The 25,899-nt window shown below is 41.9% G+C and overlaps 1 protein-coding gene across 10 annotated transcripts in view; it reads left to right on the plus strand.

Moving 5' to 3' along the window:
- Window positions 1-25,899, plus strand: part of CEP192 (centrosomal protein 192) — a 145,953-nt gene that overhangs the window by 108,879 nt on the left and 11,175 nt on the right. For 9 of the 10 annotated variants that reach the window (XM_037982522.2, XM_037982521.2, XM_037982524.2 and 6 more), the window contains 11 exons: window positions 1,617-1,877; window positions 2,132-2,247; window positions 4,051-4,160; window positions 7,266-7,416; window positions 10,524-10,702; window positions 11,204-11,327; window positions 12,872-12,977; window positions 13,709-13,916; window positions 16,925-17,004; window positions 18,404-18,499; window positions 25,514-25,633. In XM_037982522.2, coding sequence (XP_037838450.2) covers window positions 1,617-1,877; window positions 2,132-2,247; window positions 4,051-4,160; window positions 7,266-7,416; window positions 10,524-10,702; window positions 11,204-11,327; window positions 12,872-12,977; window positions 13,709-13,916; window positions 16,925-17,004; window positions 18,404-18,499; window positions 25,514-25,633 — 1,551 coding nt within the window. The remainder of the gene's footprint in view (window positions 1-1,616; window positions 1,878-2,131; window positions 2,248-4,050; window positions 4,161-7,265; window positions 7,417-10,523; window positions 10,703-11,203; window positions 11,328-12,871; window positions 12,978-13,708; window positions 13,917-16,924; window positions 17,005-18,403; window positions 18,500-25,513; window positions 25,634-25,899) is intronic. The other variant, XM_073006494.1, reaches the window with a different exon arrangement.

Raw genomic sequence — 25,899 nt, forward strand, 5'->3', positions numbered from 1 at the left:
CATTTGTGAATTTTGGCTTTTGTTGCCATTGCTTTTGGTGTTTTAGTGATGAAGTCTTTGTCCATGCCTATGTCCTGAATGGTATTGCCTAGGTTTTCTCATAGGGTTTTTATGGTTTTATGTCTTACATTTAAGTCTTTAATCCATCTTGAGTTAATTTTTGTATAAGTTGTAAGGAAGGGATTCAGTTTCAGTTTTCTGCATATGGCTAGCCAGTTTTCCCAACACCATTTTTAAAATGTGGAATCCTTTCTCCATTTCTTGTTTTTGTCAGGTTTGTCAAAGATCAGATGGTTGTAGATGTGTGGTGTTATTTCTGAGGCCTCTGTTCTGTTCCATTTGTCTGTCTTTCTGTTTTTGTAGCAGTACCATGCTGTTTTGGTTACTATAACCTTGTAGTATAGTTGGAAGTCAGGTTGTATGATGCCTCCAGCTTTGTTCATTTTGCATAGGATTGTCTTGCAATTATCTCTATGAGCTCTTTTTTGGTTCCATATGAACTTTAAAGTAGTTTTTTTCTAATTCTATAAAGAAAGTCAATGGTAGCTTGATGGGAAGAGCATTGAATCTGTAACTTACTTTGGGCAGTATGGCCATTTTCACAATATTGATTCCTCCTATCCATGACCATGGAATGTTCTTCCATTTCTTTGTGCCTTCTCTTATCTCTTTGAGCAGTGGTTTGTAGTTCTCCTTGAAGAGGTCCTTCACATCCCTTGTAAGTTGTATTCCTAGGTATTTCATTCTCTTTGTAGCAATTGTGAATGGGAGTTCACTCATGATTTGACCCTGTTTGTCTATTATTGGTGTATAGGAATGCTTGTGATTTTCACACATTGACTTTGTATCCTGAGACTTTGCTTATCAGATTAAGGAGATTTTGGACTGAGATGATGGGGTTTTCTAAATATACAATCGTGTCATCTGCAGACAGAGACAATTTGACTTCCTGTCTTCCTATTTGAATACCCTTTATTTCTTTGTCTTGTCTGATTGCCCTGGCCAAAACTTCCAATACTATATTGAATAGGAGTGGTGAGAGAGGGCATCCAACCCCTTGCGCTTCCCAGGTAAGGCGACGCCCCACCCTGCTTCGGCTCACCCTCCATGGGCTGTACCCACTCTCTAACCAGTCCCAATGAGATGAGTCAGGTACCTCAGTTGGAAATGCAGAAATAATCCGCTTTCAGTGTTGATCTCACTAGGAGCTACAGACGGGAGCTCTTCCGTTTCGGCTACCTTGGCAGCCCCCAGTTCATCTTTTTAATGCATTTCAAAGTAAATTAAAAATATTAGTGTATTTTACCCTATAAACTTCTTAAGCATATCTGTACTAATCTTTGTATTATTCCTCTGTCATCTAAGCTTGGCTTTTGAAATAGTTAATTCTTAGCATTTCAGAAGCCAAATAATTTTGCTGCTCTTTTGTTTGTTTTTTCCTTAAAACAAAGTCTTTAATATACCGCTGAAGTGGAAATGAGGAACTACTACTCAAAGTACACAAACATTAAAATTTTTAATTGTATTAAATCTTTCTGAATTTTCTTCTGACTGTAATTCAGTGTTTTGCTTTCTGCTTAACATTAAAATAATTTTGGATATGTATATTCTTTTAGATACCTTTGTCTGGATATGGAGGAACAAGCAATCTTATTTTGGAAGGCGTTAAAAAATTATCTGACAGTTACATGGTAACAGTGAATGGCTTAGTACCTGGCAAAGAAAGTAAAATTGTTTTTTCTGTCCGCAACACTGGCTCCCGAGCAGCTTTTGTTAAAGCAGTAGGTTTTAAGGATTCTCAGAAAAAAATTTTGCTGGATCCTAAAGTATTGAGGATTTTTCCAGATAAATTTGTACTCAAGGAAAGAACACAAGAAGTAAGTATAAAAGTTTCTGTGCTAACAACATCAGCTCATTTTAAAATTAAGTTAATAATTTTGTATTTTAAAGCCAAAAGCTAAAATAATATTTGAATATAATGTAGGAGTGGACATACTTATGTGATCTTGGAAATGCCATGCACATGCACTTGTGTCTATGTCAGATTTTTAGACTCATAAGATTGTTGAATCAGAATGAAATTACTTAAAAATATTTAATATTTACTCCTGATTTTTTTTCTTGGCATCAGGATGTTACTTTAATATATAATCCATCAGACAGAGGAATCAATAATAAAACTGCAACAGAACTATCAACTGTATACTTATTTGGTGGAGATGAAATTTCAAGACAGCAGTATCGCAGGTAGTTGACTTATCTTACACAATGCTGGGAACCATTCAGTAGAAATGATGAAGGCTTCTGTGGCTTGGGATTTGGAATTTTTAGAACATTTCACTATTAGTGAATTGGTAGATGAAAAATCATGGTAGAGTTTATGTGGGCGATGAGCTACCACAATGTGAGGAAAAAATACCCGTAGGAAACTCATCTCCTATATTTCCTCAGAATGTGCCTTCTTTTCTGGATGAATGTATTGTGCCACTCTTCCCTTACTCATTAGCTGCGTCATACTTCATAATAGGACCATTTTCATAATGTACTCTTGACGACATGTCAAGTGACCGTGTCAGTTTTATAAAAGATTAAAACTACTGAATGATTATATTGTATAAACAGATGACTAGTTAGTAATATTTCTGGGAATGCTGTGAATTATTTGAAAGGATAAAGTCGAATTTTTGAAATGTATAAGATGTTTAACTTGCAGCTATTTAAAAAGTACAAACTACTGTAAAATCTGATCTATCTAATGTAAATATAGGGCAGGCTACGTGGCTCATGCCCAGCACTTTGGGAGGCTGAAGTGGGAGGATTGCTTGAGGCCAGGAATTCAAGACCAGCCTGGGCAACATAATGAGACCCTGTCTCTAGAAAAGAAATAGAAAATTCCATTGGGTGTGGTGGTGTGCCCCTGTAGTCCTCGCTACTTCGGAGGCTGAGGTGGGAAAATCACAGTCCCAGGAGTTCAAGGCTGCAGTGAGCTATGATTGCACTCCAGCCTTGGCGACAGAGCCAGACCTCTCAAATAAATAAATAAATAGATAATTTAAACATAGTTTGATATGCTGAACTGTTGGAAAATTTAGAATGTTGATTTAGGTTTAGGTGTGATTCAAAGATATGAATTCTCTCATTGTAAAGTGTAGTTTCCTAGACTAAAGGACCTAAACACAGGATGAGTGCAGCTCATAGTGTGTCACCTGCTAATAAAAAATCATTAGAAAGGGGATGTGGAGGAATACGCCTGTCTCCTTCCAACCCTTTGTGCTTGGCTGTGTTTTATTCTGATACAGAATTTGGGAAATTGTTTTGTTTTTAATTTGTTGAGGGTCATTGGAATGTTTTACAAGAGGGAATTTAATGGCGGCTTGCTACATGATGTTAGAACAGACCAAATAAAAAGCTTGCCTTTGAACCTGGTTTTGTTTCTTATTTAAGTATTTTGGAAATAGAAACTGACATTTGGAGAAATCATATTATGAGGTATTCTGATGTTTTTCTTTTTCTCAATTGGGATAGAGAAGTCAGCGTATTGTTTTCAAACTCCTCTTTGACATAAAATTATAGTAGTGAGATTTTCTTTGTGGACATCTGAGTATTATAGAGAAATTTACATTTCGGTTTTCTCACCTCAGATTCTCTGGAAGGAGCCAGATAAACATGGTTATATGGTAATTGAGATGTTCCCCTTCAAATCTTCCCATTTTTTAGCATGTTCTTTTGTGTTCTGAGACAAATTTCTAGCTATGACCACATTATCACAAATAATGAAAATGTAGGACCTGAAAAGAATCTAGTTTTACTCTTCTTTTAGGGAATTCTTGTTTGATGTTAATATTTAACTGAAACTGATAATTTTACTACCATGTGTAAATTTCAAGGGAACTTCCAAAACAGATTTTTCTTTTAGGTGTAAGGTCTGTGTACTGATATTTCAGTATTAGTGGGATTTGCCAAATGCATTAGTGAAAATCTAATTAAAGTTATTTTATATATAATGGCACTTTTAAATAAATAAATAAATAAATAAATCTCTCATGCCAGGGCCCTGTTACATAAACCAGAGATGATAAAAGAGATACTTCCAGAACACAGTGTGTTTCAAAACATCAATTTTGTTGAAGCATTTCAAGATGAGCTATTAGTAACTGAAGGTAAGAATTTCGGCGTGTCTTGATGTATTAAATCTTTTGGGTCATTTATAGTATTATCTAGGTCCAGTAATGTGATATAAGAAGGAAGTGTTAGTTTAGATACAGTGTCAGGCAGAGTTTGAGCCACAGCCCTGCTGTACGAGTTTGAACAAATTACATTATTGAATGTCAGTTTCCTTATCTTGTAAATGGGAAGAGGATCGACATCTAGCTTTTCATCCATACGGAGTTGTTAACAAGGATTCAGTGAAAGAGCTTTGCAGCTGTATAAATGTTACATGTTACTAATACTTTCTGCACTTATTCTCTAGGCAACCTTGTAAACAGGAAGAAGTAAATGGTCATTATTAAATCAAATTAATTGCTACTTAGATTTGATTGTAAACTCGCACTCATTTTGAGGTTACTGTCCTATCGTGCCTATTGTAAGATTTATGGAAGATGTAGTGGTGGCAAAAAATCTTCAAAATAGGTAGTAATAAGGTGACACTAACCTAGATGGTTAGCCCTGTTTACACTAAACATTTCAAATATTTAATAGTATTTATTATTCCTACAAAATATAATTATATTGAGACATACAGACTGTGTAAAAATGTATATACAGATTTTCACCATAGTGTTGTTTATAATAGCAAGAAGCTAGAAGTAACCTTAATGCCCAAGAATAGGGAGTCATTTAATTATGCAGTAGAATTTTTTTTTTTTTTTGAGACTGAGCCTTGGTCTGTCCCCCAGGCTGGAGTGCAGTGGCGCGATCTCTGCTCACTGCAAGCTCTGCCTCCCGGTTTCACGCCATTCTCCTGCCTCAGCCTCCCGAGTAGGTGGGACTACAGGCGCCCACCACCACACCCAGCTAATTATTTTGTATTTTTTAGTAGAGACGGGGGTTCACCATGTTAGCCAGTATGGTCTCGATCTCCTGACTTCTTGATCCCCTCGCCTCCGCCTCCCAAAGTTCTGGGTTTTACAGGCGTGAGCCACCGCACCTGGCCACAGTAGAGTATTTTGAAGCCATTAGAACAATAATGTGAATCTGTTCTGAATGACATGGAAAGCTCTTCATTTATCACAAAACCTTTTTGAAGTTTGCATAGTAAGATGTTATTTTGCTAAAAATTATTACATATATTTACATAAGTAAAATTACAGGCATATACACACCAAAAGAATAAGTGGCTAGTTTTGGTGGTAAATTTCTGGTGGTAGCTTTTCCCTGTTTTTATTTTCTACTTTTTTAGTGATGGATTATATTTTGCTTCTGAAATATGAAGTGATGAAAGGACATTTATGCCTTGGTAGGGGTGATGTTGAATAGTCTGTGAACTTTTCAATAAGTGGGTGTCTAGATCATCTGCTCAAAGGGAAGACAAGGATGAGTTAGTTAAAAATGACAAAAAGACTTGAAATGGTCTTGTTAGGAGTGTGCTAGGGGACCAGAGCAAAGGAAAAAAGCCTTGGATTTGAAGTGGAAACTGAAGACCCATCCGTCCCACTGCAGCCCTGCCTCTTCCTCAGAGGAAGGATCCAAATACGAGATAAGCTGAACTGTGCTGTGGAGATGGAACACAAACACTTAGTAACACGGTGCAACTGTGGTGAAGACTGTAGGGAGCCAGAGTTTGCAGTGGTTCAGAAGGTGGCATAGCCCCACCATACAACGATAGTCCTCTCGTTGAATGATGGATGCATCCTGAGAAGACAGAGTGCCAGTAGGTCTATGGACACTGGATGCAGAGGTACTGGATGCAGTCCTTGTCCATGAGGGGCTTACAGACTCAGGGGAAGACAGATGACTCAGGTGTGATGTGAAAAGTGCTGTGATAGAGAGAGCTGTGTTTATAAATCTGGGAGGGCACCTCACTTAGAATGAGATGATTCTTGTGGTATACTTGAAGAAAAAGGAGGAGGTGGTAAGGTGAAGATGAGACCAGAATAAGGGCGAATGCTCCAGGTAGAGCTGCATGTCCAAACATTAAGTACACATATTATATGAAGAGTTGTGTTGACACAGCCAACCAAGAGCTCAAGTAGCTTTCAAGATCACCCATCTAAGATGGGGTTGAGCTGGGACTCAGGCCAGGTCTTTGGGACACCAGAATTTCACCTCAAGGAATACTGTATTCCTTGTGATTATATATTTATTGTCCAGATGAACGGAGAAAACAGTTTCACTTTATTTGTTGGTTTGTACCATAGATCACCTGTGAGGACACTGCAGCTGAAGCTTTTATGTGATGAATTTCAGTAACATTTCCTTGAGCATGTTACTGTTCCAAAGATTTGTAACAATCTTGCTTTTACAAAATGTGTAATTTATGGCACATATTTTTGTAGTTGATTTAAACTTTTTCAGTCAAGAGTCTTGGTTAAGTTATAAATCTAAATTTATAGTTACTGTGTTCTTTTAAAATTTCCACGTCAAAATATATGATACTCAAAGACCATCTAATTTAACATTTCTTGTATATATAAATTTGGGTGGCCTAATCTAGAGATGTTAATCTTGAATACTGTTTCACTAATCTAACAATATTAGTAGTGCTGGTTTCTAGATTTACTTTAAATTGAATGTCTGTGAGACTGCTACTTAAAAATCATGGACCCTTAACTTCTGTGCTTCAGATTCTTCCTCTTTGCAGTAGGGGTAACAGTACCTATCTCAAAGAATTGTTTTGAAAATTAACTAAATTAATATATATAAAGGGATTAGAACAATGTCTACATTAAGCTTCATATAAATGTTTGTTGCCGAATATATCTGCAAAAGCATTCTTATTTTAATGCTCACAACCCCTGATACAGATCGTTACTCTGTATTGTAGTTGAGGTAACTAAGTTCAGAGAGGTTAAGTAACTTGCCAAAAGTCACAAAGTAAATGAGTGGCAAAGGTAGTTCAAATTCAGGTTCCAAGTCTGAGCTGTCAGCCATTGGTGCTGAATTCACTGTAATTTTGTGCCAGGAGGTGTACTACTAATCCTAATGTTACCTCCCCCAACCCAGGAAACTAATATTCTACAGCTGTAAATATGCAAATGTATCTGTTACTTTGTGGTGTGCTTGTGTGAACATTAATGTATTTCAAACATTATTTCCTATTTCAGTATATGATCTTCCCCAACGGCCTAATGATGTTCAGCTCTTTTATGGAAGCATGTGTAAAATTATACTTTCAGTAATTGGAGAATTCAGAGATTGCATTTCTAGCAGAGAATTCCTTCAGCCTTCTTCCAAAGCTAGCTTGGAATCTACAAGGTAAAATAAATGACCTGATTTCAGGATGATTCGATTCATAGCAAAGCTGATCTTTTTTCCTGTACTTTACTATTATTATTATTTTGTCTCAAAATTTTTATTTCACCTTTATTTTAAAATTTAAGTTGAAATAATTTCAAACTTTCAAGAAAGTTTAGAAATAGTGCAGAGAACTCCCATATATGCTGCACTCAGACTCACGTTGTTTTACCACCTTTACCTTATCATCCTCTATTTATATGGAACATTTTTCTGAACCATCTAAGAGTAAGTTTCAGGCATGATAACCAATTAGCCCTAAATGTCCTAAAAACACTCTCCTATGGCCGGGCTTGGTGGCTCCCGCCTGTAATCCCAGCACTCTGGGAGGCCGAGGCCGGGCTTGGTGGCTCACGCCTGTAATCCCAGCACTCTGGGAGGCTGAGGCCGGGCTTGGTGGCTCACGCCTGTAATCCCAGCACTCTGGGAGGCCGAGGCCGGGTGCGGTGGCTCACGCCTGTAATCCCAGCACTTTGGGAGGCCAAGGCAGGCGGATCACAAGGTCAGATCGAGATCATCCTGGCTAACACGGTGAAACCCCGTCTCTACTAAAAAAAAATACAAAAAGCTAGCCGGGCGAGGTGGCGGGTGCCTGTAGTCCCAGCTACAGGGGAGGCTGAGGCAGGAGAATGGTGTGAACCCGGGAGGCGGAGCTTGCAGTGAACTGAGATGAGGCCATTGCATTCCAGCCTGGGCGACAGAGCAAGACTCCGTCTCAAAAACAAAATGAGAAAAACAATCTCCTACATAGCCCTGGAAAACTCATCCAAATTAGAACGTTTAATAGCAATACACTACAATCATTTAGTCCACAGGCTCCATCCACACGTTATTGTTTGTTCCAATCATGTCCTTTATATTATAGTTAAATGACAAAACAACAACAAAAAATAACCTTCATCTTTGCCGCCTCCTCTCTGGTCCAGAATGTAATCTAACATCACATGCTGCATTTACTTACGCTGTCTGCTTACTCTCTTTCAGAATAGAGTTCCTTAGCCTTTCCTTATCTTTCCTGACTGAGATAATACTGAAGGTTCGATTATTGTATCAGATCCACGAAATCAAAGACTTCACCCAGAATTAAGCTTACTAGTAACTTTAGGTGAAGCCTGGAGAAGTCTGGGACTGGCGGTGGCGCTTCCTAGGTCCTTTTGGCCGCATTAATACTTGAGGTCTTGTTCAGTTTTGACACAAGGTCTCTAAATTGTGCGTGTGCTACATGGCTTACCCGAAAGGAGGAGCTGTATTGAGCATGAAAGTTCTATTTTGCACTTTGATAATTACATGACTTATGTGGTAATTTTTCAAATAACTGTATCCCATAAAATCAGAAGCTTCAGGTTTCTTTACCACAAATAATTCTAGACAGAGCAGATACATCTTGCGAAAAGCATTCCATAGATAAGGACATTAGTGTGTTTGCTAGGAGATCTGTCACTAGCAAGATCACTAGCAGATTTCACCAAATCACCTTTCTTTTTTATTGAGCATTCCTTGGTAGAAAGGAGAAAATAGATTGCAGGCCAACTGCTAACCCTTTCTTACCAATGACCTTGATGTTTTTTTGGAGTCCAGGCCAGTTACTTTGTAAAACATCCCACAATTTCAGTTTGCAGATTCAATTTTCACACTTTTGGCAGGAATGATGCTGTTTGTTTTCTCGGTGCATCTTCTCAGGCAGTGTACAATGCTAATTTGTGCTATCACTTAGTTAAAAACGGTGCCTGCCAGATTTCTCCACTGTAAAGCTGATGAATATCTTAGAGGGAGTTCCTTAAAGATCATGATTATCTGTTCCTTATCAAACTGTGAGCATCCATTGATGCTTGTTGCCTGAATTATTTTCATCATGGTTACCAAAGGGTGATTTCTAATTCTATCTTTCTACATGTATTAATTGGCTTTTTCCTATGAGGAAGAGATTTGCTTTTGGCCTTTTTGTGTAATGAGTCACTGATACTGGAGTGGGCTCGTGGGTGCAGGGTGCAGTGTGGGTCCTTCGCTGTCGTTATTTGGTCCTGCATTGCATTCTGGCTTGCGGTCCTTTTGATGGGTCCCCCGTCCTTCTTTGAGCACTTTCTTACTCATTAGCACAGTAGGATGTTTAGGCTCATCCTATACTTTCCTTGCGCTCCCCACCCCGCCCCCCAGAATAACCATTTCTCTCAGAAGCTGAGAGTAGAGAATGAATGGTGTTAGAAACCAGGGTGCAGGCACTAGGTGTACTCATGCTGTTGAGATACCCTTGCTTCTAGGCTCTCCCTGTGGACAAACCCAGGAAATGTGGACTAATACACAAATCCACACACTTCTGTATTTACTTGTGTTTATAAATATGTTAAATGAGCTTCCTCTGAAGCCTCCAATTCTAGTCTAACACCACAGTGCCTTTCCACATTTATACCCTTTTCTCCAGTACTGGGAACCCTGGCCCCATTATCCTCAACATATTTACGCTTTTACTTAATCCTCCAATTTTTTAACTAATCTTTCCATTGCACGGCTGTCTCCCTGAGCTCAGTGCCGCTGACCCAGACTGGCTAACTGTTCCCTGCAAGTCCCAGTGCAACCACCCACGCCTGTCACCCCTATACTTCATGTATTTTTTTTAAAGACAGGGTTTTGCTGTGTAGCCCAGGTTGGACTCCTGGCCTCAAGTAATTCTTCTGCCTCGGCCTTCCTGGTAGCTGGGACTACAGACACCTGCCACCACTCCCAGCTAATTTTTCTTTTATCTTTTTGTAGAGGTGGTGTCTTGCTATGTTGCCTAGGCTGTTCTCAAACTCCTGGCCTCAAGCGATCCTCCCGCCTCGGCCTCCCAAAGTGCTGGGATTATAGGCATGAGCCACCACACGCAGCCTATACACACTGTAAACTATACACAATATGAATAATTTTTATTCGCTAAAAAATACCTGATATATAATGCACTTTTAACTTTTAATGTTTTTAGATTTATGAAGAATTAGTATAAAAGTATGTGATACAATCTGGCCTTTTATCATTTTTAACTTCTGTCTCTATCTCTTTTTGTCTAACTTTTTCATTTTTAAATAATTTTTTAGCGACTTGGGAGCTTCTGGGAGACATGGTGGCAACATCTCTTTGGATGTTTTACCAGTCAAAGGTCCTCAAGGTTCTCCTCTTCTCTCACAGGCGGCTCGCCCGCCTCCGGATCAGCTGGCCTCCGAAGAGCCGTGGACTGTCCTGCCCGAGCACTTGATTCTAGTAGCTCCTTCTCCTTGTGAGTATGTCAGCTGTGATACCTCAGAGGTCTGTTCTGGCGTCTGGGCCTGTACTTCCTTTGTACCCATGGCCCATCCAAGACACACATGGGCTCTTGCACATTGAGCTGTGCCTTGCCCAGGTCCTGCTTCCACTGTTGGAGACCCCACTCAGACTTGCCTAGAGCAGAGTCCTTGTCCCAGGGCCACACTCCTCAACGAGGCTCCCAGTTACCCAGTGGCAGAGCCATACCCCTGCCCACAGAGATACAGCATTGGTGCAGAGTAGAGTGAATCTGCTATGCAGGTGTGTGCTCAGGTTAAGACCAAGCAGTGACAATTTCCAGGTTTCCTTTTTCCTTTTGTTTACTACCAAGGATTGGAAATTTCTGTAATTGCACAGTTGAGAAAGCAGTAGCATACTCATGTATCTATTTAGGGTTCTGGTTTATTAGTTGTTAACATTTGTCTTTTTCACTGTTGTTAAATGTAAGTAACATTTTATTTATCTGACAAAATAGGTGACATGGCAAAAACTGGATGTTTTCAGATTGTGAATAACTCTGTGAGGTTATTGAGATTTGAGCTGTGCTGGCCAGCGCATTGCCTCACAGTCACACCGCAGCATGGATGTGTTGCCCCAGAGTAAGTCTGACTTCTGTGTTCCTCTGCGTGTTACTTAGATGCTGGCTTGGTGACTTTCTAAAGGTCAAATAATATGTCATTGTAGTTTATCCAGTTAAATTTTGCACCGTGCTGACTCTGCACAAAGCACGTGCATGGTTCTGCAGGTCAGCTGTGGGCTCAAGCGGCAGGCGGACTAGTGGAGCAGAGATCTGCACACGGCTGGTTATGTTGTCACCCAGGAGGGTAAAGGGACACACACATTTGAGGTGGAACAGAGTCCCTGGTGTGGAAGACTTCAGAGCGTTTCCTTCTTAGGACTCTGCCCACAAAATGACAAAGCAAGGAATGCAGCTGGACATGGGATGAGGGGTCGCGATGTGTCCCGAGCCCAAACACTTCTGCCGCTTCTTATCTTGGTTTGGGTTGTGTGTTCTGCTAGCTTTTTCTGAATGTTTTTCAGACAAAGCTTCCTCGCTTTTAGTATGTATGAGCCATAACCTTGCTGACCATTTTCTACGTAGAGTATTCTAGGACAGAAGGACGTCTCTTGGGGCCAGCTGTTTACACACGGCCACAGCCTGTCCACAGCCTGGTTGTCGATAGGTGGGAAAGCCACAGCTCTGCGGCGTTTCGGGACCTCACCTGGCCAGCGCGTGGCGCCCACGGCTGCGTGTTCCCTTCTATCTGGGATTAGCAGCTTTGCAGAGAGACCACATGAAGTTTATTTAGTTTTTGCAAAATGATATGCTGAAATTTTAGGAGAGTTTACTTGACTGAGACTTTGAGCTGAGGCATGGTTAGGGATACTCCAGAGAGACGTTGTGGGAACCAGAGCAGTCAATTCGGCATGCAGCAAGTGTTTCTCATGTGCCACACACCCTTTCAGCTAACGGTAGAGCAGGTTCCTCACAGGCCGCTTTTTCTGTAGCCCCGTGTGTTTGTCAGGGGAAGACAATCTTGCCCTGTCATTTTTGACATGTTGACTGAAATAGCTTTTCAGTCTGGTAATTTCTTAAAAAATCACAAGTCTGATCCCATTTTCCACTTTTAAACTCTTCTCTGGCATCCCCTGGCTCTTGAAGAGAATATTGAGCCCAGAAAATATGAGCAGCCGGGTCATATAGAAACACATTTTTTTCTTCATTTCTTCTCCGTCTCCCCCACCCTTTTTTCCAGTTTCCTCTGCAGCTGCTTCATTCTCTCCGTGCTGCACCTACATTCTTCTTTATTCTCATGTGGCTCAGAGCTTTTGTAGTCTTGGTCTTTTGCTCTAGAAATTTTTACCGTGAGTTGCTTTTAAAATGATATTCCTAAGTCATGGTTTGTTTTCACATGAGTTTTGCCCTTGCGTCATGGGTTTGCACTGGCGAGCTCCTTGTTAGCCGTTGAGTCGGGTGGAGGTGGGCTGAGCGCGTGGGAGCCGCGTGGAGTGAGCTCTGTTCTCTGCTCTGCCTGAGCAGTGAGGAAATGGCCATTGGCTGGTAGACAGTATTTATAACTCCTGTGATTACTGCTGTTAAAATGCAGGCTCTTTCTAATTTTCTTACTAATTTTTTTTAAAGGAGTAAACTACAAATTCTTGTGAGTCCTAATTCCTCCTTATCCACAAAACAGTCAATGTTCCCGTGGAGTGGTTTGATCTATATACACTGTGATGCTGGACAGAAGGTACTTTTAAAAGTGGTTTGGTTTTTCTTTTAGTGACAGTTCTGTTAGTGTGTAGCTTCAATTTCATAATCCTTATTAGCACCTAATTTCAGAAATCAAATGGAGGTATACTTGGCGCTTCATATTTGTGGGTTCCACATCCAAGGATTGAAATTATTCAACCACAGACTGAAATTATTTGGGGGAAAAATACAAATAAATACAGTATAACAAATGTTTGCATAGCATTTGCCCTGTATTAGGTATTATAAGTACCCTAGAGGTGAACTAAAGTATATGGGAGGATGTATGTAGGTTATGTGCAAATACTGTGTCACTTGATATACAGGACTTGAGCATTGAGGATTTTAGCGTCCTCGGGATCCTGGAACTGATCTGCCGTGGATACCGAGGCATGATTATTTGTATTCTGAGGCCAGCTAGTTAGAGCATTGGTATAGAATTTTTCCACAGTGATCAGAACAGTTATCTGGGGAATGGGTGTGGAGATTGGAGCCTAGAAGTGATTACTAATTTTCGAAATTTGCTTTAAAAACAAAGGTAGTGGGAGAGAGGAGATAGAGTCACAGATTTACTTTGAGATCTAAATAAATAAACTTTAATTCCTAAATTTATTGATGTTTCATTTGTTTGGCATTTCTTTTCTCTACCATGATTTAAAAATGGAATTGTTTCGTTTAAAATGATAGGTACGTTTTTTGTAGCTTATCCCTGTCTTTGGCTCATTTCAGAAAATTGTGAAAGTTCAGATTCGAGAAGATTTAACTCAGGTGGAACTTTTAACTCGTTTGACCTCCAAACCATTTGGAATTCTTTCCCCAGCATCTGAGCCTTCAGTTAGTCATTTGGTGAAACCAATGACAAAACCGCCTTCCACAAAAGTTGAAATAAGAAAGAAGAGTATTACTTTTCCTACAACAGAACCTGGTGAAACTTCAGGTATTGTATCACAAAATTTTGTAATTCAAATGTCTGCTGATATATTGAGTCTATGCTTAATTCTTAGCCATAATAAGTTGGTGATAAATACAGATTTCCTCCTCCTTCAGGGGGAAAGTGGTCACTAGCAATCATTTCCATGATGGGCTGGATTTGGGATCTAAACAATCTTGAAATGTGAAATCTTGGCATTTACTAACTGTGTGTATTCCAGGAATCCTAGGTTTTATTTGATGGTCAGAATCTTTCCTGTGCAACTTTCACAAGATCCTTGACCACAGTTGTTAATAAGTTAGCAGATGAAGAAGGCAGGCCAGTGGTGGAGCCCGGCTTCATCACTGACTCACGTGACCTTGAGGCTCCAGACAGGTCCAGTAGACTTGCTCAGTTTCCCCGTTTGTAAAATGGCCTTTGGAATTAACTCCTTCCAGAGAAGCCTTCGAGGATAAATTCAGTAATTCCTATATGGGCAGACCCTGACTTACGGTGGCTCGATTTACCATTTTTTGACCTAGTGGTGGTGTGAAAGCCATGTGCATTCAATGAAAATCGCACTTTGATTTTTGACCTTGCCCTGGGTAGCGACACACGGTGCTGCACCCTCTTGTGATTCTGAGCGGCGGTAACCCTGAGCCACAGCTTCTAGTCAGCCGCGATCACAAGGGTGAACGGCGGATACTGTATTCTGCAGTGCACTGTCTTCAGTAAATGACCTGAGATCTTCCACCCCGTGTTATAAAATGAACTTTGTGCTAGAGGATTTGCCCATCTGTGGGCTCAGGTAAGTGTTCTCAGACGTTTCAGGCAGGCTCGGCTAAGCTATGATGTTGGGTAGGTTAGGGGGATTAAATGCATTTTCCACTTAGGTTCATTGCAACTTAGGATGGGTTTATTGGGACGTGAGGAGCATTCGTGTTCAGTGGTAGTGATACATGTACAGCAGTTAGCATGCTGTTTGTTGTCCGTTAGGCACTCTGTATTGCTGACATTCCTCGAGAGTCTTGAGATCATTTCTTTTTGTCCCTGTCTGTCTCTCTCTCTGCTGGCTCAGGCTAAATGAGCAGTGTTGTCGGGGGACCTGTTAGAAATGATATGGGTGCATCTCTTGCCTGACCCTCTAACTCCTTGCCTCTCCACTGATGTTGTCTACCCCCAGCCTCAGCCTCCTGCTTCCATGGTCTTCCTCCCAGACCTTGTTGTTCAGCTCTGGAGCTCCCCACTCTGAGCCTGGCACTTGCTGACTGTCGCCCATCTCTTCAGCTCACTCACCCAGGGCTCACAGCAGTTTTCTGTCCTCCCTGAGAGCCCCCCTGCCCGAGGGCCCTGCCTGTTTTGTGCTCTTTCCCAGCCTGCCCATGCCCCTCTCCTCTTGTCACTCCCTTGACTCCTGAGTCTATCCTCATAGTTGCTGTTTCCCAGGCTTCCGTGACTGTAGGGTGCTCCTCTCCCTCTCTGTTCCTGCCTGGCAAGATCCCAGCCCTGGCTTGTCCCAGGAGCCTGGCTCCTCCTGCCTCCACCCTTGCAGTGAAACCACGCTGGAGGGAGCTGCTCCGCCTTGCTGGGGGTTCCTGGTGCCCCTCCACCTGAGGCTTTGCTGCCTCTGCTTCTCTGTGTGTCCTGCAGCTCCCGCCACCCCCCGCAACTGGGGGCCCTTCTCTCCACTGGGAGCTTCTGCCCGCTCCCCTGCTCCTGCTGTCACTCTTCCTAACCCTTGACTTTGCCTCACACATGAAAAATACAGAGGCCCTGAGACTCAGTGAACGGCTTCTGTTTCCGTCGCAGATGAACCCTCTGCCTGGAACCGGGCCTGTCCCTTCTCACCTTTCGGGGGCTTCCTGTGGTCCCCTCTCTCTCCAGAGCCATCAGCTTCTCCCTCCTTGTTGATGCGTCTCCACCAGCACCCAGCATACTCCACCATTACCGGGTTAAGAAGCATCTTCCTTGGCCCCCACACCCTTTCCTTGTGGCTTCCCCCGTCTCAGCAGCCCCCTGCCCTCACTTCCTTAGGCTTTGGCTGCCATCACCTCATGCCCGGAACCCCATCCTGTGGAGGTCACTTAAGAGCTCCATGTGCCAAATCCAGGGTCTGTTTTGTGTCTTGGTTGACTTGACTTCCCAGCACTGTCGACTGCTCCTCCACGTTGGAGGACTCCTCCGTGCAGCTGCTATGCCCTGGGGCTCAAGTTTTCCTGCCTCACCTGCTCCTGCTCCGATCCCTTGTTGACTCCTCTCCCCGATTTCTGAAGACTGGCAGGGTCCCGGACCGGCCTCCCTGTGCCTTTCTTTCTCTGTGTTCCCCTGTGTGATGATGGCCTGTGGCCTGTGGCCTGTGGCTGTCATGACTTCCCGTGTGCTGGGGCCCAGGCATCACCCCCCGGTCCCTGCTTGGCTCCCACATGTGGGCGTCTCACGGGCACATCAGGTGTGGTATGCCCAGGAGAAGCCCTACACCTCCTCCAGGCTCAACCATGGCAGTAGGTGGCACCACTGTCTGTTCATCGGTTGTTATTTCTGAGTTCTCTTCTTCCTCCCTCTTCCCACTCAGTCCGTCAGCAAGTCCTGTGAAGCCTGTCTTCCAAGTAGAGGCCACACATGCCCACGTCTGTTTCTCCCCTTTGCCACTGTCCAAGCTGGAGGCAGTCACCCTGTGCGTCATGTCACAGCCAAACTGCTGCAGCCGTGACTTACCTGGGCTTCCTCGTCCACTTCAATGCCTTGTAGTATCTTTTCTACAGAGCAGTCTGTAACGCTTTAAAAATGTAAATCATCTTATTGCTCCTCTGCATAAGCCCCTTGGTATCTTTGCATTATACTTGTAATAAAACCTAAAACAGAATATCTCACATACCTGATTTTTAAAGAAAATACTGTGGTTCTTGTTGAACTCCTTTAGGGATCTAGTGATTGGGTTCTTTTAACCCCAGTATGAGGTAGTAAGGCCTGTCACAGTCATCTGCTTGTTCTCCAGTCTCTCTGGGTTTGGGTTATGATACATGTGTTCCTTTTAGAGAGCTGTCTGGAACTCGAGAATCACGGCACCACAGACGTGAAATGGCATCTGTCATCTTTAGCTCCACCTTATGTCAAGGTCAGTCATGACTGCCTCAGATATAATCGTTTTAATGTTTAAACTTTTTCCAGGACGTTCTAAAAACTGACTATGAGCATAGGTTGATATTATTGGTTATTTGCTTGTTTGTTTTCTGAGACAAAAGTCTTGCTCTGTCGCCCAGGCTGGAGTGCAGTGGTGTGAACACTGCTCACTGTAGCCTCAACCTCCCAGGCTCAAGTGATCCTCCGGCCTCAGCCTCCCATGTGGCTGGGACCACAGGTGTGTACCACCACGTCCAGCTAACTTTTTGTTTTTTTGTAGAGATGGAGCCTCACTTCACTGCCCAGTCTGGTCTCGAACTCCTGATCTCAAGTGATCTTCCCACCTCAGCCTCCCAAAGTGTTGGGATTACAGGTGTGAGCTGCTGCACCTGGCCTTGCTGGTTATTTGTTCCACCAATTCATTTAGTTGGTTTTCTCTTTGGATGAGGATGATATATGCCCAGTCTTTTTCACAAGATGGTTTTGAGAGTCAAATTAGAGAATATGTGTGGAAATACATGTTTGCTCCATTTAATGCTGTCTCCTAGCTCTAATTTTATCTGAAATAACTTTATTTTGAGAAATACGTAAAAACCGTATTTCTGAGCATTGTATGTACACATGCATGGCTTTCCCCTCATGTTCTGAGTGCTGTCGTATGTTCCCAGCCAGCGGTGCAGGAAAGGGAGCTGAGCGCTCTTTGCCAGTGAGTGGTAGCCTACTGTCTGTGGCAGTCGTCTCTACCAGGGCACCGCCTGAATTCAGTGGGTTTGTCATTGGTGGTGTTTAGAACAGGGCTGTGGTCTCTGCCATATATTTTGTGTGATAGTAACAGTTTTGAGCCATAATACCAAACAAATGTGTACAAAAAACAGTTTCTGGACCTACTGTGAAAAAATTTAAAACTACTTGGGAGGCTGAGGTGGGAGGATTGCTTGAGCCCAGGCCGTCGAGGCTGCAGTGAGCCATGATTGCGCCACTGCACGCCAGCCTAGGCAGCAGAGCAGGTATTACCCTGTCTTAAAAAAATAAGTGAATACAAATTAAAAACTGGTATTGCATAAGTTATTAAAATGCACTTTCAACAGGGTCTTCAGAGTCTTTGAGCAAAAGATAGTTGTTTGACATTGTGAGCCTCACCATAAAGATCACTATAGCCAGGGAAGTGACAAAAGTCGCCTTGTGTGACCTCTCCTTTGGTGATGTGAGTCAGCATGATGGCCTTCTGCAGAGCTCAGTCAGGTAGCACTCCCATTTTGGGAATACCTGGCGTTCTCGTTTTCCACTGCTAAGTGTGGTGGTGTGTTCTCAGCAGCCAGAGAGGTAATAGTGTCTCTGTGGGATTGATCCGTTGGCTTTATGGTTTTTAATTTGTTTAAATGATTGCTTTGCAGGGAGTTGATGAAAGTGGAGACGTTTTTAGAGCCACCTATGCAGCATTCAGGTGTTCTCCTATTTCTGGTCTACTGGAAAGCCATGGGATCCAAAAAGTAGGTTTCGATATTTTTTTCCATAGGCAGTTAGTAAGAACTTCATGTAAATTGTCCAGGAGTGCCTCATTTGATTCCACCCATTTAGCTTGTTTCACCCAGAGCAGTGCTACTCACAGAGCCAGTGTGCACCCGAGAGAAGAGCCTGCCTCACTCACAGTGCGCTGTAGCGGGCAGTCTCAGTGTGAAGAAGCAGTCCGCTAAACAAAGTGGCGCACTTAGCAGTAAAGACCATAGACTGCCAGTGCTTACAGTCATACTGCACTGATGGAGATGAGAGTTTTGTCTATCAGCCGTAGTCAGAAAAACCTGCCATTACCCAAAAACAGTTCAGTGTTTGTGGCATAGTCAGCAGTGTATCTTCATGGGTGACAGATTGCTCCAGCTACTATGACCCTCTTAAATGTTAATTCATTTCTATACCTGACATATTCCCTTCAAATGTCTCCTAATAACACTAATCCCCCACCTGGCCTCAGCAATATACTTTTTCATTCTAATTGCTGAAGCTCACTGGCTCATTTATTAGACATTCAGACTGAAAGTAAGTTATAGAATGTAGCTGTGAACTCAGAAATGACCGTAAAAAAATCTTGAAGCTGCTGTAGCAGTTGTTGCAAACTACACACTTTACTGGGTCTGTATAAGAGGCTTTCAGAGGGTTTCTCACTTTTTTTGGAAAGACACACAGTTCTACACGTGTAGTTTAGTTCGTTTCCCAAACCACAACAGAAGCAAAGCAGAACGGGATAAACACACTGCTCGAATAGAGTTCAGCGTATGAGGCGGGATAAACACACTGCTCGAATAGAGTTCAGCGTATGAGGAGGTATCGCAAAAAGAAACCCAACAAGAAAGACATCCCGTGTCAGTCGATCAGAAGACTTAACCTTGTTAAGGCAGCAGCGCTCCCTAAATTGGTCTACATGTTCAACACAGTCCCAGTCAAAACCCAAGCTGGGCCCAAAGCAGCCTACAGTTAATGCTGTTCCTATCAAACTACCAACGTCATTTTTCACAAAACTGGAAACAACTATGCTAAAATTCATACAAAGCCAAAAAAACAACCTGAATAACAAAAGCAGTCCTAACAAGAAGAACAAATCTGGAGGCATCGTGCTACCTGACTTAAAACTATACTATAAGGCTACAGTAACCGTAACAGCATGGTAGCAAAACAAAAACAGACATATAAACCAGTGGAACAGAATAGAGAACCCAGAAATAAAGCCACACACCTACAACCATCTGATCTTCAACAAATCAGCAAAAATAAGCAATGGGGAAAGGACTCCCTATTCAATAAACAGTGCTGGAATAGCTGGCTCACCATATGGAGAGGAATGAAATTGGACCCCTGCCTTTCACCACATACAAAGATTAACTCAAGGTGGATTAAATATTTGAACATAAGACCTCAAACTGTAAGAATCCTAGAAGAAAACTTAGGAAACACCATTCTGGACTTTGTTCTTGGGAAAGAATTTTTGACTAAATTCTCAAAAGCAACTGTAATAAAAAAAAAAAAAATTGACAAATGGGACCTAATTAAAGAGCTTCTGCACAGCAACAGAAACTATCAACAGAGTAAACAGACAACCTACAGAAGAGGAGAAAACATTCACAAACTGTACATCTGACAAAAGTCTAATACCCGGGATCTATAAGGAACTTAAAACAATTGAACAAGCCCAAAACAATTCACCCCATTAAAAATGAGCAGACGACATGAACAGACACTTCTCAGAAGAAGACATACAAGCAGCCAACAAACATGAAACAATGCTCCAATCACTTATCATCAAGAAATGCAAATCAAAACTACAATGAGATACCATCTCACAGCCGTCAGTATGGCTGTTATTAAAAAGTCAGCAGCCTGGGCAACATGGTGAAACTCTGTCTCTGCAAAAAATATAGAAATTAGCTGGGCATGGTGCCACACACCTGTAGTCCTACCTGCTTGGGAGGCTGAGGTGGGAGGATTGCTTGAACCCAGGAGGCAGAGGTGGTAGTGAACCGAGATTGTACCACTGCACTCCAGCCTGTGTGACAGGGTGAGACCCTGTCTTCAAAACAATAAAATAAAAAGTCAAAAAACAATAGATGCTAGCAAGTCAGCAGAGAAAAGGGAATGCTTATACACTTAGTGTGAATGTAAATTAGAGAAAAGGGAATGCTTCTACACTTAGTGTGAGTGTAAATTAGTTCAGCCACCGTGGAGACCAGTTTGGAGATTTCTCAAATAACTTAGAACTGCCATTCAACCCAGCAATCCCACTACTGGATATATACCCAAAAGAAAGCAAATTGTTCTACTAAAAGGATACATGCACTTGCACATTCATCACAGCACTATTCACAGTGTCAGAGGCATGGATCAATCCACCGTTGATCACCTGTGGATGGGATAAAGAAATGGTGGATTGGTACATGTATATCATGGACTACTGTGCAGCCGTAGAATCAAATCACGTCCTTTGTAGCAACATGGATACAGCTGAAGGCGATTATCCTAAATGAATTAACACAGGAATAGAAAACCAAATGCCACATTTTCTCACTTACAAGTTGGAGCTAAATATTGGGTACTCATAGACATAAAGATGACAGCAATAGAAACTGGGGACTACCAGAAGGGGGAAAAGGGCTGAAAAATTAACGATTGGGTACCTGGGTGATGGGATCATTCATTCCTCAAACCCGAGCGTCGTGCAGTATACCCAGGTAACAGACCTGCACATGTACTCCCTGAATCTAAAGTAAAAGTTGGAAAAGAAAAAAGGAACAACAATGGGCCCATAGTGGTAAAGATATAGGTGTCTTTACATCTATTTTAAAAAGAAAAAAAATTGAAATTAATAAGCTAAGCAGTCAGTTGAAGAATGGTGAAAATAATAAATCCAAAGAAAGAAAAAAAAGTTCTAAAGCAAAACATAGGGAAATTAAAAACAAAGAAATGAGAGAAGATTAACATCCCCAAAGCTGCTTTTTTGGAAAAAATAATAATAATAGACAAACCTTTGGCAAAGTTGACCACAGCAGGAAAAAGACAATTTTACATAAAAAGCATCTGTCACATGAGAATTTAGCAGAATGAGATTAATCAAAAATTCAAAAATATTTTTAAAGAATTAAAGGAAAATAAATGTGTTACAAAAAGAATGACTTAAATATCAAAGATTTTTTAAATGCCTCTTTCACAGACCCCTCAAATATGTTTTCCAAAATGGTCTTTACGGGTTGTCCTGTGAATTTATACACCTTATACCATTGTATAACTTTTTCCCCTGCCCTGCAAAAAATTGCACCAAAATCTAAGCCCACTTTATTCTTTGTTCATTCTAAGATTTAGTGCACAGTTGTAATTAATCCAAATTTAGTTAAATAAAACATAGAAAAACTAGTTTAAAAATAAATTCATCTGACTTTTGTTTTAAAATTGAAAGACTGATTCTGAAATCTATATAGATATATGAGACCTAGAATAATCGGACAATCTTGAAATAGAACAAAGTTGGAGGATTTTACACTCCGTGTTTTCAAAACCTACTACAAAGCCACATTATACAAAACAGTGTGGTTTTGACAGTACCATAGAACTATGGAATAGGATTGAGAGTCCCAAAATAAACCCTGATATTTATAGTCAATTGATTTTTTTTTTTTTTTTAAATAAGGGCACCAAGACAGTTCAATGGGGAAAGAATGTTTTTCAACAAATAGTGCCTGGGAGAACTGGATAGCCACATGCAAAAGAATTCGAGTAAACTGGCCGGGCGCGGTGGCTCACGCCTGTAATCCCTGCACTTTGGGAGGCCAAGGCGGGTGGATCACCAGGTCAGGAGATTGAGACCATTCTGGATAATCCAGTGAAACCCCGTCTCTACTAAAAAATACAGATAATTAGCCGGGCGACATGGCGGGCACCTGTAGTCCCAGCTACTCGGGAGGCTGAGGCAGGAGAATGGCGTGAACCCGGGAGATGGAGCTTGCAGTGAGCTGAGATCCGGCCACTGCACTCCAGCCCGGGCAACAGAGCGAGACTCCGTCTCAAAAAAAAAGAAAAGAAAAGAAAAGGAGGTTATTAGGGAGAATTGACTCACACGATCACAAGGCGAAGTCACAGGATAGGCCGTCTGCAAGCTGGGGAAGAGAGAAGCCCAGTAGCAGCTCAGTCTGAGTCTAAAAGCCTCAAGAGAGGGAAGCCAACAGTGCAGCCTTCAGTCTGTGGCCAAACTGTCAGAGGGCCCCTGGCCACACACACAGCACAAAGGCTGAAGAACTTGGAGGAACAGAAGGAAGCATCCAGCACGGGATACAAATGAAAGCCAGGAGACTCAGCAAGCAAGGTTATCTCACTTTCTTCCAGCCGCCTCCTCCTAGCCTGCTGGCAGCTGATTGGATGTGCTCACCCACATTAGGGTGGGCGTTCCTCTCTCAATTCGCAGACTCAAGTGTCAGTCTCCTCTAGCAACGCCCTCACAGACAGACCCAGAAACAATACTTTAGCAGCCATCTAGGCCTCCTTCAATCCAATTGAGTCGACACCTAGTATTTGTGGGGTTTTGTTGTTGTTGTTTTGAGATGGAGTCTCGCTCTCTTGCCCAGGCTGGAGTGCAGTGGTTCAATCTTGGCTCACTGCAGCCTCTGCCTCCCGGGTTCAAGTGATTCTCCTGCCTCAGCCTCCAAGTAGCTGGGACTACAGGCGCCCACCACCACGCTCGGCTAATTTTTTGTATTTTTAGTAGAGACAGGGTTTCACCATGTTAGCCAGGATGGTCTTGATCTCCTGACCATGTGATCCGCCTGCCTTGGCCTCCCAAAGTGCAGGGATTACAGACATGAGCCGCCGCGCCCGGCCTGAGTTGACATCTAATATTAACCATCACACTTACCTAGTACCATATACAGAGATTCACTGAAAATCGACCATAGACCATAAACTTTAGACGTAAAGCTATAAAACCTCTAAAAGACAACATAGGAATAAATCTTCATGACCTTAGGTTAAGCACTGGTTTCTTAGATTTGACACCAGTAAAGCACAAGCCACAAAAGAGAAAATAGGTGAATTATCAAAATCAAAAACATTTGTGCTTCAAACAAAACCATCAAGAGAATGAAAGACACAGAATAGGGACAAAAATTTGCAAATGATATTTTTGACAAAGGACTTGTATCCAGAATACGTGAAGAACTCTTACAACCCAGTAAAAAGACAAATGGCCCAATTTTTTAAATGAGCAGAGGATTTGAATAGACATTTTCCCAAAGACAGGTGATCAATAAACATGTGAGAAGATGCTTAGAATTCCTAGTCATTAGCAAAATGCAATCAAAATGAGAAATAAAGTATCAGTTAACACCTACGAAGATGGCTGTGAGTTTTAGAAAAACAGAAAATAACCAGTGTTGGTGAGGATGTGGGGAAATTGGAGCCCTCATGCATTGCTGGAGGGAATGTGCAATGGTACAGCCGCTGCGGAAAATAATTGGGCAGTTTCTCAATAAGCCAAACGTAGAATTATTGTATGACCCAGCAGTTCCACCTCTGGATATACACTAGAAAAGTTGAGCAGATTTTCAAACAAAAACGTGTTCACAGCAAGGTTGTTCATAGTAGACAAAAAAGTGGGAACCACCCAAATGTCTGATGGATCGATAAACAAAATCTGGTATCTCTGTCAAATGAAACATTATTTGGCAGTGAAAAGGAAGGGAGTTACTGGTACATGCTATATCCAGATGGATGAGCCTTGAAAACATGGTGCTAAGTGAGAGAAGCCAGTCACAGAAGCCTACAGATGTGTGATTCTGTTTATGTGAAATGTCTAGGATGTGCAGATCTACAGAGAGAAAGTGGAGTGTGCTTGCTAGGGGATTAGCTGAGATACTGAGTGTTAAGAGTTCCCAGTATGTGCCTAGGGTGTAACATGCAGTAATACTGGTTTTCCCCTCCTCTGTTCTCTCGTGTTTTTGGTATTTGAAGGGGTATAGTTAGGATTTCGTAGTCCCGTAGTGCCCAGTGGTGGTTTTTACCCTTTCCTTTGGTTTTACCCTTTCCTTCCTTCATCTTCTCAGAGTCCAAGTCCATAGTGGTGTAATTCTCTAGTCAGATGCTCTCCTCTCCCTGACCAGTCCTACTTTTGCCTCCAGGCTCTCAAAAGCCTTGAGCTCAGGCTGACTGGGTTATTACGTTTAAGGTTCTGCGTGGGCAGAAATTAGGCCGCTTACGTATTTTAATGTTTAAGTCCAGACTCAGAAATACTGATTCATTGTTAACCTGATTCATTGTTAACTGATTGATTGTTAAGTGATCAGTATTATCAACACTAAATTATTTGATAAAGCTAAGGCTCTTAATATTGGTAACTGTTATAAAATGCTGCTTTTAAACATTACAATTGTCCCATGATTGAGCTTTTTACAGATTGTACACATGCAGGGTGTGTTTATCACTGAGCTATGTGCCCAGGGTCACTGGCTGTGACTGACATTTGGAAGCTAATCATAACGTGAGCTGCCACTGTGGAGTGTCTGGTGCTTGTCTTGTTCTGCCTCCTGTAGCCGCCGCCGCCCTCCCTGTTGTCCATCTTCCACAGCTCCTGGCCGCTGTGAGGCCTTTGTGCTGGTACTGCTTGGCCAGCAGAGGGTTCCATAAGCATTCGAGGGAAGACAATTGTGCATCTGTGGTTGGACCTTTCTCGTGTAGGTGTTGTACTTGACAGCTTTAGTGCTTTCTGATAACATGTCCCCCCCACAGTAAAGCATTTATTGTACATTTTAAGGAATATGTCATATAAAGCCTTAAGCAAAAATGTGTTTTGGATCTGGTATAGTAACCTGTTAGAAATGAAATTGTCCAAATTCTTTCAATTAGTGGGAAAACTAGCCAGTGCAAAAGCATTTGTTCGTTTAATTTTTTTCATACCAAGTCTTCGAACTGGTAATCTAGCTGCCACTGTGTTGAATGATCAGTGTCTCAGTTTCTCTTCTGTGTGTATTTTGTAGGTCTCCATCACATTTTTGCCCAGAGGTAGAGGGGATTATGCCCAGTTTTGGGATGTTGAATGTCACCCTCTTAAGGAGCCTCACATGAAACACACTTTGAGATTCCAACTCTCTGGACAGGTGAGTAGTACACTGAATTTAAGTAAATCATTGTGTGTATTTTAAAAACAGAAAGGAAGTTAACAAGAAAAATTGGCCTGAAAATGCAGAATATAGTCCCATAATCCTAATTTTCTTGTTTGTCTCTATTAATTGGCATGTTTGATGTCTGGGTTTGGCTGTATTTTTCATACAGCCCATGAAACCCATGTTTGACTTAATCATGTAAGAAACTCTGTGTGCGTGTGCATCATGCATGCATGTGGGCACATGAGAGAGAGAGAGGA

This window comes from Chlorocebus sabaeus, chromosome 18 (assembly GCF_047675955.1).
Source record: "Chlorocebus sabaeus isolate Y175 chromosome 18, mChlSab1.0.hap1, whole genome shotgun sequence".
NCBI lineage: Eukaryota > Metazoa > Chordata > Mammalia > Primates > Cercopithecidae > Chlorocebus > Chlorocebus sabaeus.